The sequence below is a fragment of the Pectinophora gossypiella genome, chromosome 16, assembly GCF_024362695.1.
Source record: "Pectinophora gossypiella chromosome 16, ilPecGoss1.1, whole genome shotgun sequence".
NCBI classification, from domain to species: domain Eukaryota; kingdom Metazoa; phylum Arthropoda; class Insecta; order Lepidoptera; family Gelechiidae; genus Pectinophora; species Pectinophora gossypiella.
Window position 1 is genome coordinate 3,052,297 of NC_065419.1, and position 12,608 is coordinate 3,064,904.

The 12,608-nt window shown below is 40.1% G+C and overlaps 1 protein-coding gene across 5 annotated transcripts in view; it reads right to left on the bottom strand.

Moving 5' to 3' along the window:
• The window catches only part of LOC126373946 (NPC intracellular cholesterol transporter 1), a 97,610-nt gene that overhangs the window by 63,399 nt on the left and 21,603 nt on the right, over positions 1-12,608 (bottom strand). For all 5 annotated transcript variants that reach the window (XM_050020327.1, XM_050020329.1, XM_050020328.1 and 2 more), the window contains exon 2: positions 8,451-8,576. In XM_050020327.1, the coding sequence (XP_049876284.1) occupies positions 8,451-8,576 (126 nt within the window). The remainder of the gene's footprint in view (positions 1-8,450; positions 8,577-12,608) is intronic.

The window sequence follows — 12,608 nt, forward strand, 5'->3', positions numbered from 1 at the left end:
AATATTATTATTGCACAAACAGGAAAAAACAAAATACAAAACAAAAGAGAAATACAGTTTAATCCTTTTAAGTGTTTTTTTTTTTTACATTGTATTTTTTTCCTGCTAATTCGGCTAGTTATGGCGTACTTTGTCCTCGCGATAAAATCGTATAGGCAATCGTCAGACGGCAAGCGTATAAGTTTGAAATTTTTCCGTCGGCTGATTTCACCGTGTGTTATAAACAGGATACTTTCAAGGTTAGAAACGTCACAAGCGTAATTTTAAATAAAACTCAAGCACTACATAATATAATAACATAACATCACGCCTGCATCCCCGAAGGAGTAGGCAGAGGTATATAGTATAATATATACTCCTCGCCAGCTATATTTCGCGAGCATTGCCATTAACCGACCACAAATCAAAATACAATGTTTAATTTGTCTACTCACAATTTCCCAAAGAATATACTTATATTCTCAAGGAAGTGACGTCATCACCCCATGAGCATCGACCCAGTTTCGTCTACCTTAAGTAGGTTTAGGTCGCAAAGCGTTCTAGAACATTCTACACATTTTCTCTCGCTTAGCCCTATTGTGCTGATTTGATTAGACGGTATTTTAGTAATTTTAAAATGGCATACATAATACACACTTTTGATAACAAGCTGACATTCCATACATAATCTTTCGGATGGTCAGATCCCTTTATCTATGAAGCGTTGGTACTCAGTTCATCTTGCGATGGATGTACAGTCTTTTTAACTTTAGAACCCAGTCGCACTATCATATTTGACATTTAATGAGGCTTACTGTTTAAATTGTCAAAAAAGATAAAGTGACATGGTTGCAAAGTGTATACATATTAGTACTCGTGACCGTACCTCTAACTACGCTAATTGGGTATATAATCGTCAGCTTATGTTATATTAACGATATTAGGTTAATATGTATAACAGCCTCCGTGGTCTAGTGGTTAGAGCGTTACGGTTCGCGTACACCAAAACCGATCCGTCGGCCGTTTTCGGGTCGGAGCTGTTCGGACGACTGTCTCGGACGATCAACTGAATACACTGCAGACGATAACGGCCGTTGCCGGTGTAACCATAACACCAAAACACTACTCGATCGCAGAAAGAAGCGGGTAAAACTGACAAAAAATTCAAACATGTTCGGACTCGTCAGTTGATCGTCCGTTTTCGGGCGTTATCGGACGAAGTCGGTAGTAGCAGTGTATGCGCGCTCTTTCTTTTACTTACGTTTGATTTGATCGGCCGAGTTCGGCCGATGACGCCCGAGCATACTTCGGCCGATGGCGGATTCGGTGTACGCGAGCCGTTAGGCTCACGATCTGGAGGTCCGGGTTCGATTCCCGATGGGGACATTGTCGAAATCACTTTGTGAGACTGTCCTTTGTTTGGTAAGGACTTTTCAGGCTTGAATCACCTGATTGTCCGAAAAAGTAAGATGATTCCGTGCTTCGGAGGGCACGTTAAGCCGTTGGTCCCGGCTATTAGCCGTAAAAACACCTCCACCAACCCGCAGTGGAGCAGCGTGGTGGAGTATGCTCCATACCCCCTCCGGTTGATTGAGGGGAGGCCTGTGCCCAGCAGTGGGACGTATATAGGCAGTTTATGTTATTATGTATGTATAATAACATAATACAGATAAACAGAAAGACATGGGCTCACGAACTTGAGGTCCGGGTTCGCGAATCCCAGTGGGGACACTTTGTGAGACTGTCTTTTGTTTGGTAAGGATATTCCAGACTTGAATCACCTGATTGTCCGGAAAATTAAGATGATCATTTGCGTGCTTCGGAGGGCACATTAAGCCGTTGACCCCTCTACCAACACGCAGTGGAGCAACGTAGTTGAGTATACTCCATACACCCATCGGTTGATTGAGGGGAGCCCTGTGCCCAGCAGTGGGAGGTATAATGTTAATGTTTATAATTCATAGTTATTCATACTTCTGAAAAAAAAAAACGCGATGTGTTTACATTCTTTCATGTCATCTGTTTGTATTATTATAAAATTCTCGTACCGATATATAAACAATGAGACGAATAGTACGAAAACGTTTGTAGTAAGTAATGTAAATAAATAATATTGTAGTGACTAGTTTTTGTTGTGAAAAAAATATTTTTAAACTTACAACACCGCCACCTGCCATGTTCGTCTAACAGAAGGCATAATAAGGAATAATACTAAGTATAGAACGTCTGAGGAGGACAGGATTGAGGAGCTCGGTGGCGCAGCGGTAAACGCGCTCGTAGTGAAGGAATTGGCCTTTGATAGACAAGAACGGAGAATGCTACACAATTGTACTGTAGTGGTCGGTCTGTCTACATAGCGATATCTCGTTTTTTTTGTCCGCTTAACTGACCTGAAGATTTAACACGTCCGGTTTTTACAGAATCGACTGCCTGTCCAGCCCTCAATTCTTACCTTACCAATCTGTCCTAAGAGTTCGTTTACTATTACCACGGCTAAATTCTGAACATCACTATACCTAATACCTACCCATTGAATTCAAATACATAATAATAAAGTAAAGAATATAGGGTGGTAGTGACGTCGACTTATATAAAATAAACAAGTAGTCTACTTATTGGACGTAGGTTAGATACATGATTTTTTTTTTTGTTTGTAGGTAAAAATTTCGGTGAAACATTTTCTTATTTTACGAGCGCGAATTATGAGCGACGATACGATTCCGTAGATGTGTTCCAGTTTTTAAACTTTTCCTTACAAGTACAATAGAAAAGTACAAAGCTATCAACATTATTAAAACAACTTGCCAGTAAAATTGTTTACCACGGGTATATGTAACGATTGATGAAGTCTATGCTTACTGCGATGGGGAATAGACATTTATGTATGTATGAAAACAAACGTAAATATAAACATTCCATCTAATCGTATTTCTGCTGTATTTGATTACGGTAGCCAACATGAGTTGGCAACGAAATATACCGCGGAATGGCTTCCAAGCAAAATATACCGGCGAGTGGATGTTTATGAACCGTTATAAACATGTTTGAACTTGGGTTTCCAGAACTTTCTGGGCGGACTCTTGTTTGGTGGAAATGATCGACAAGGTATACCTAGCGCTAATTACACTTGCCAATCCATTCTACCCGATGAGTCAAGGTCAGAATACAAATAGTGGCTATTGCTTTTTAAACAAAATTAGTAAAGATGTCAGTTTAAGGATACCACAGAATAGAAAAAAGAGATTGCCTTTTAGGTACACATTGATATTATTAGGCAAGGGGAAAGTGGGCATGGGCGGGACAAATCGCTAAAATGGATGGCCAGGAGACCCAGAGCAAAAACGCGAAGAAGACGCGAACCTTCAAGACAAAATCCGGAGATATTTCAGCCCACGATTGGATGTAGAGGGCGCAAGAGCGCCGGAAGTGAAGAAAAACAGAGAAAGCCTGCATCCAAAGCTGGAAAGATGACCACAATGAATTAAAATCTTAGGAGTTAGACCCAGAATACTCGTGTGCAGTAACGCTATGTTATACACAGTGTGTAAGGTTTCGACTATGATTATAATTTGATATCAAGTAGAATTATCCGACGCAAAAGTATGGAACTGAAAATAATTACAAAAACAGTAAAATATTCGCGAATTTTCCAACAGGAAAATCCACTTGATATTAAATTATTAACTTAGAATCAGGGTCTGTATCATCCCCCTCAGTATTCGTTACGATGTCACTAACACTGTATAGTACTGCACACATTCTATTTTTATAACGCAGGTTTCTATTATAAGTGTTAAGGTTCATATTCATATTTCTCCAAAGAGACCCCCAAGGCAGTGGGCACAATAAAAGCGATAGCTGACTACAATCAGCGAAGAGCGGAGATGCTAATGTGAAACTTGATACTTGACCGGGCGACCTCAATGACGTGATAACATTGTAATTATCTGTCGGACAGTGGACCACCTGGACTTGTTGCCTAGGACGGGAGACGGCTTCGTATGACATAAGCTCACGAATATACCCCAATTAGGGTCAGTGGCAGACCTAGGGCGAGGTGTGCCACTGAACCGGGCGCCGAATTATCAAGCGGTGAAGGAAAACATCGTGAGGAAACCCACATTCCCGAGAAATGCATTTTCGGAGGTATGTGACCTAACCTATATTGGGCTTCTGTAAAAACCGGACCTGTCAAATCTTCAGGTTAGGTAAGGGGTGTGAAAAACGGGATAATGCTAGGGAGATGCTGATTTTAATTTGTATAATTTAATTTTTTTGATTGTTCTAAATTGTAATTATGGATTTGTAAATTGTCCGTAATAAAAAAAATTGTATTAAAATAATATAAAAAAGACGGATACCTAGAGCCGTTATATCTTAAGTGATTGCAACATTGTTGCACGTTGTGATGTGATAAGTCAAAACAACATTGGTTTTTTAATTATAATTGTTTTTCTTAATTATCACAAATTGTATTTACCTTGTATGCGGTATAGGTATTCCAATCTATATTTACATAAAGATAATATGAATGGAGGAATAGGTACCTAATTTAAAAAAAAAAATTTCTTATCTTAAAACGTTTTGTGACTGACCTCTCAAAACGAATGTAAGTTTTAATCTGAATAAGTTATATCGCGTATCACTGAAGTAGGGAAAAAGTCCGCCAAACTCGGAAGTGGGACTGGGCCGGACACGTTTGTCGGATGCATCCGGAGCGATGGGCACGAGTCGTTACTCACTGGATACCTCAGGGCGGGCATAGAAGTCGAGGAAGACCGCGCAAAAGATGGTGTGACAACCTCAATGCTTATCGGAAGGATTGGCCGGAGATCGCGCAAAGTCGAGAGGAGTGGAAAAATCAAGGGGAGGCCTTTACCCAGCAGTAGGATCGAATAGGCTAAATAAGATAAGATAAGAAGTTATATGACAAGCCGCAGCCGCCATTGCTAGCCCTTTGATGACGTAAGTGTTACCATTCAATTGGTATCTCCAACATTCCAAGGACGTAAATTTTATTATTTAAAATTAGGTGAATTACTGACTGATGTATTTAATTACTATTACTTGTCACATATATAAAAATCATTAAAACTGTAAGTTAATATTTTATTAAAAGTTCAAAATTTCCTTCCAAAGTAAATATAAACACATTGGTCGTGGGTAATTTATTTTTTTATTACAAAATGGCAACTCAGGGTCGGATGACGTCAGCTGGGCTAACCTTGAAATGTTAGCTGTCACTTTTGAGCATACCTGGTTTTCTTATACCATGTCATTCTTTATTCTATGTTCAAAGTCCCACTAAATATCAGACATGTTAATGCGACAGATTTCTAAAGTATGTGCATATTTTCCGGAACTGTACAATTTGGGGTATGCAAATGAAGCCTGAACAAGGCGGTGCCTATGCAAATGAAGTCTATATTAAAGTGAACTTGGATACATTATTCCTTGACCGGTTAAATCCAATCGGCCTCAGTAATTCCGACTGTTTCAGACTACAAGTGGGCCAAGGAGGCGACCCCATAAAGCTACTATAATGGTTCGAACTTCTCAGACGTAGGCCATACCATTGACGTATACTAACTACATATTGAATGGTTTTTCCAAGTACACTTCCGTCGGGCTTCTATATAGGTAACTAACGACAAATAGGAAATTGGCTCGACAGTTCGGAATTTGAATTTATATTGGATGAGATACAGTCGTACTTATTGTAGACCATTTTTCAGTTCATGGATGTAAAATAAAGAATAACATTACATACAGAACGGTAATTCTCCGCCCCGCACCAATTCGTATCGGGCGCCGAATAGTATTTACCTCACCCCCTCTAAGTCATACTTAAGTGTTAAATGGCCGTAAGGCTTTGAGAAGGGAGCGCGTGCGGGCTGTCTGTCTCGCTCGCACCTACGCGTTAGGCGGCATACGGGATGAATAACATTTTTGTATGGCATGTCCAGGGTATGGTAGAGTAGTGGAATATGCTCGGGTGGGTAGTCTCCGATTGCTGAGGGTTTGCGCCCAGCTATGAGACGATTAAGCGTACAAGTGAGCAAGAGAAGTATATCAGGATCGAAGCAAATGGAATAGCATAGTCTGCTTACCCCAATGAGAAATATACATAAAACAAACATAGCATCGCGCCTGTGTCCCCGACGGGGTAGGCAGAGGTGTATAATTTTATTATACACCCACTCCTCGCTATGTTTGTCTCATTTAATAGGCGAGACTATTGCTATTGACCGGGAACAGATACTGGAAACCATGTGATATCAATTATGTATGATCCAAACATGAATTCAATGGTTTTCAGCCTGAACTGGGATTTGAGCCCGTGACATCATCATCATCAATTTAAGAGCCACGCTCTTGTCGGTGTAGCATTTTCCATTCCAGTCTATCAAAGGCCAATTCCTTGACTTCCCTATAAGACACGACGTTAACCTTTTCTTTAATCTGTTCCATGTAAGCTCTTCTTGGTATTCCTCTTCCTCTCTTTCCTTCTAGCTTTCCTTCTATTATGTTTTTAATAAATTCGTCGTGTCTTATTAGGTGTCCAATCATTTTGCCTCTTCTGTCCTCAATAATTCTCAGTATTTGTCTTTTCATCATATCCATCTTAGGACTTCGTATCAACAGTGGTTGCAAGTTGTCTTTGATTGCTTGTGGCTCTGCCCACCCCATTTGGGATTGCGGGCGTGAGTTTATGTATGTATGTATGTATTTGTCTTTTTTCCCTTACTCTTACTAGCACTTTCTCATTTGTAACCCTTTCTGTCCAACTTATTCTTTCCATCCTCCTCCAGCATCACATTTCAAAGGCCTCGAGTCTCTCTCCCGAACCCGTGAAACTATAAATTAAATCACGCGTGGGAAATAGGCGTCAGTTTATGTATGTACGTAAGATGTATAGGCTTATGTTTTATCACCTTTGCCCTATGATAAGCAACTTGGCGGCTATACAGATCGTCAGTTCAGCATACTTAGGGAAGTAAAAGCTGGCGCGCGCCAATTTCTCTTGGCAGTTGTTTGCTGATGGTGTCACAAAACCAAAAGTTTCCATCAACAAATCTATTATTTGTTCAATATTCAATTATAATGAACTCTTATACGTAATTAAATATCATGAACAGAAATGGTATTGAAAAGACCAGGCTTGAAGTGTCGGTAGAATTCGTTTTGAAGGATAAACAGACGTTAAAAACCATGTTATCAACTGTATTTGTAACAGCCTCCGTGGTCCAGTGGTTGAGCGTTGGACTCACGATCCGGAGGTCCTGGGTTCGATTCCCGATGGAGATATATAACAAAAATTACTTTGTGGTCCCTAGTTTGGTTAGGACATTACAGGCTAATCACCAGATTGTCCGAAATTCGTGCTTCGGAAGGCGCGTTAAGCCGTTGGTCCCGGTTACTATTTACTGATGTAAGTGAGTAGGTAGTCGTTACATGAATCATGTCAAGGGCCTTTGGCGGCTCAATAATAACCCTGACACCAGGGTTGATAAGACTGGTATTCCACCTCACAACCCACACGATAAGAAGAGAATTCTATTTGTTTTTTTTTCACTCACGTGGGTGTATATGTTTATATTATACTATACATATCTACCTACCCTTCAGCGGACACAGTCGTGATGTTATGTTATTCCTAGGTCTACGTCTTTGTTACCAACGACCTCAGGTCAAGTTCGTAGGAAACTAGGGCTGCTCGACGTCAGAACTGCATGTGTATGCTAAATATAGCATACGGAACGTAGTAACCACCCCGACCCGGTTACCCGCCTTTGCAGGTCGAAAAGTGACGCTAATTGACACGATTCCGAACGAAATTGGTGTGAAAATACGCATTTGAGGTGAACGACATGACTCCTGATCTTAATGAAATACTGAGTTTCTTTCTGGCTGTCCAAGGTTAGCTGGAAGAAATCCCAAATTAGGGATAAGCTCGCCTATGCTTTATCTAACGATAAATTATCTAAACTTTGAATTTTAAAGCAATAAAGAGTATATTATAGTGTGGCGTCCTTTTTACAATAAATAATATCTTTCTTTTATTTGCTGACTGATTTACTTAGTACACTCGTTAAATCTTGTAATTAATATTGATATAATTAATAAGCCTCAAATAAGCGTTATACATCAACGGTTGCAGAGGCGAAGATGGGAGCCATCGGTACGGCAATGCAGGACGGAAGGGGCAAGTCACAGGGACTGTAACCTGGAACCTGACGGAGGGCAGCAGTAACTGTCAGCACTATTCAGAGGCGGAGGACAGGAGTCCTAGTATGGCTTTGTAATAGACTACTCTGGGCGCCATCCCACTTGCGTCAGAGTACTGCGGGGCGGAAGGCAAGAGGGAAACCACTGCCGTATTTTTCCCTAAAAAAGTAGCATGGAAATGCTGCACCGACAAGAGCGTGGCTCTTAAATTGATGATGATGATGATAATAAATAAGACATACCTTGGCATCCGGCTCAACAGGTTTCGCTGTGCCATTGTAGAAGCAGTTGACTCTCTTCGGCTCCGTGGCGTTGGAACAGACCCCGTACCAGATACAGTGGCCATCGTCCGCTGATGCCGTCGGGACCTGGCGAGGAGGAAAACTGTATTAAGACATGGATTTACATAATATAAAAGGTCGTTGCCAACAACCCTTGAGACATTAATATTAGGTATGCCTAGCATAAGAGTATCAGGTACTACAACTCTACTAGATTTTTTTACAATTAGGTCTACTTAAATCGTACAGCCTCCGTGGTCTAGTAGTTAGAGCGTTAGGTTCACGGAGGATATGGAGGTGCGGGTTCGCTTCCTATTGAGAAACAATATCGAAATCACTTTGCGACACTGTCCTTTATTTAGCTATGACATTGCAGATTGCACGCTGACTCGCCTGATTGTCCGACTAACTTAGATGATTCTGTATTTCAGAAGGCACGTTAAGCCGTTGGTCCCGGGTTACTTCAGTCATTCTTCACTAAGTCTTCGGTTAGACCAACGTGGTAGATGGTGAGCTATAACTCTATAGGACTATACTCCAAAGGAAATAACAATCGTGAGTTTAAGAATGTTGGAAAAACATTTCAAATCGTAAAGACCACGCCTATGTCCCGTTGGTTTAGCAGAGCCCACGGAATTCCACTTACTACGATGCAGACACACCACTCTCGCCTCTTCCACTCTCATCAAAGACTTCATGCATGCTCGCCGGTTTAGGGTACTCTTGCCTCTATTGGGCTTTCTTTATAACATACTGGATCTGGGGGGGGGGGGGGGGTAAAAAGGCCACATAGTTGCAATTCATCTAAGAACGCAATATTGCTGTCTCATTTTTGGACTCCCTGACCGCGGTATGTATTCCTAGGCCTCTCCTCTCTGTATCTGTTATCCTTATTTGTATATATTGTGCTCAAAAAATATTTATCTATCAACGGAAGGGGCAAATCACAGGGACTGTAACCTGGAACCTGACAGAAAGCAGCAGTTACTTATTATTTATTTATTAAAAATAAGTACAGTACTTAATATTTTTTTTTACAATTGACGGTGCAACAAAAACCAACTTTGGTTTGTCCGTACACCGACATTCACCATCGTCGCTTCCAATTTGCAATATAATATCATGCACGAACAAATAGTACAATAAATAAAGCTTGTCGCTACTATTCAGAGACGGAGGACATGAGTCCTAGTACGGCTTTGAAATAGACTACTCTGGGCTCACGTTCCCACTCACGTCAGACAGAGTACTGCGGGGTGGAAGGCAAGAGGGAAACCACTGCCCTATTTTTATCTAAAAAAGTAGCTTAGAGAATGCTACACCGACAAGAGCGTGGCTCTTAAATTAATGATGATGATCAATCTTATCTCTTCTAAACAACAATAGGAAGTTCCAGATTTATACTCCTATGCTACTGCGGCACGCATTATTAATTCAAGATAACTCATTATCGCTTCGTTTGAATGCGCATGAGTCATGCCATTATTTCTCCAGTGAGTATTTGTAAACAATGAGGTTAAAGTGGAAAAAAACTCGATTAAAGATGAGACAGAACACATCTCAGAGCTGCAAGTCCCCAGGAGGCCAATTGTATGGCAGTAAACAGGTGCAAAAGTTATGTAAAGAGCTTTATTACATAGCCTTTGTGCAGAAAGGACTCTATTCTAATCTCCTTCGAAGCCTTTTATCCCCTGTTGGGATGTAAGTATTTATTATCTATTTTATTTTTATTTATTTATTTTACTTTTATTTGTTTTTTTTTATTTATAGTATTTATTATTTTATACTAGATGTTGCACTGTCCCGCACCAAATTGTAATAATGTTTCCTATCCACTGGTTGCCTGGAAGAAATTGCTGCTTAGCAATAAGGCCGCCAGATTGTACTGTATCTATCATCATCTGTGTTAATTTGTTTTGTATGTTGTGTGCAATAAAGTATATTTGATTTGATTTGATGTAAGGCTCGGTTAACAATTTTCCACTCCTCGCAATCTAATGGCATATCTCCCTAGCCTTATCCCGTTTTTCGCAGGGTCCGCTTACCTAACCTGAAGATTACACTGGTTAGGCTTGAATGACTTCTGCAAAAAGTGTATCCAGCTTTTCTAAAGGAAGACAATATGCGCATACACAAGATCCTTGACTTCAAAAGTCTGACGTCAGCATTGACCGAATACATAAATCTGTACGTTTAGAATCCATTCTAAATTCAGATGAATTTCTAACAAAATACGGTTCCCTATTGAAAAACAGTTGGTATGCAATTCAGATACTGGAGTAACGGATGAAGACTGCGTTAGAAAATTGTATGAATAATGTTTGGAAAGTAGACTTATTCTATTCACGAGTTCTGTTTTGATGTTTTATAAATTTAAGTCACCTATCTGATTTGACACTCTGTCCTCTAGCCTAATACTTAGAAATAGACATAATTTATTTTAGATATAAGTACTTCGTGGTATTATTATATAGCCGTGGTAGCCCAGTTGGTACAACTCTAGCCTCTCACTTTAAGGTCGCAGTTTAGGCCTGTCCGAATCCCAGCACAGGCCTAAACCAATGTATGTCGAATTTGTTTTCGAATTCATGTTTGGATCAGAAATGATTATCACGTGCTCAGCGGTAAAGGAAAACATCGTGAGGAAATGCATTTTCGGAGGTATGTGACGTAACATGTATTGGGCTGGTTTTCCCTTCGCGGGTTGGAAGGTCAGACAGGCAGTCGCTTGTATAAAAAATCGGTCCTGTCAAATCTGCAAGTTAGGTCAGCGGGCCCTGTGTAAAACGGAACAATGCTAGGGAGATGATGACTACTTCAAGGACAATGACATTTTATCGTCATCACTTTAATACACTTAACGGCCTTTTTGTAAAATCACTTTCGCACATGATTTTTGTTACCAAAACAGACAAGCTGTTAACGCGTCTCACTTTGTTATTTGTACATTTTTATTTTGTTTAAATGTTTAGTACCAACCGAGCGCCACTAGATGTCGCTAGTTGTATTTTAAAACGCACTACCGTTTAGTTCGTAAGTTTTGTACTGGCGGCGATCAACAACTGCGTTTGGGATCTTGCACTTCAGGATTTTAGAGTTACATTACACTGAAACCCTCATCCTATAGCCTATTTGACAAGGCTAGTCAAATGAGATACTTTTTACGAAGCGACGAAACGAAAATTTACTTTGGTTTTGTACGAAAATACTGACCTGTGACGTCATCAATAAAAGCTGTCAAACGTCGTACTTATTGTTACTCAATTCATAAATAAAACTCAAAAAGTAAAGTGAGATTTATTTTTGAACATCTTAGACTGGCTTCTATTTCTAGATTAGCATTTTATAATTTATCTTTGACCTAGTCAAACACCCTATTGTAGTGTTTTTATTTGGGGACTCTTGTACAAAAGCTTTTCACAATAAGTCGACGATGATTATGGAAACGTCTTCTAACTAAGTCTGACCCCATCTCTATTTTGCTCTATCCCTAATATTTTATCAATCACGTACATTCCACACAGTCAACAGATTGATGAGTCATTTTATTTATCAGACACTTGGACCCGTTCAATGTCGTATTATCACAACTAACAGTAATTCCGTATTACAACCTACTACCATCATAACAAATATAATTACTTATAATAATAATAAAAGCTTCCGTGGTCTAGTGGTTAGAGAGTTAGGCTCACGATCTGGAGGTCCGGGTTCGATTCCCGATGGGGACATTGTCGAAATCACTTTGTGAGACTGTCCTTTGTTTGGTAAGGACTTTTCAGGCTTGAATCACCTAATTGTCCGTAAAAGTAAGATGATTCGATGGCACGTTAAGCCGTTGGTCCCGGCTATTAGCCGTAAAAACACCTCCACCAACCCGCATTGGAGCAGCGTGGTGGAGTATGCTCCATACCCCCTCCGGTTGATTGAGGGGAGGCCTGTGCCCAGCAGTGGGACTTATATAGGCTGTTTATGTATGTATGTAATAATAAAAGAGTTTATTTAGATAAAACACACATATTTGACACACATATACATTTACTTAGAAAACATAAAGGTATATGGGTGCAGCAGTTCACCAAAAAAAAGGCCTGGTTATCACTCAATTCACTCAAAAAA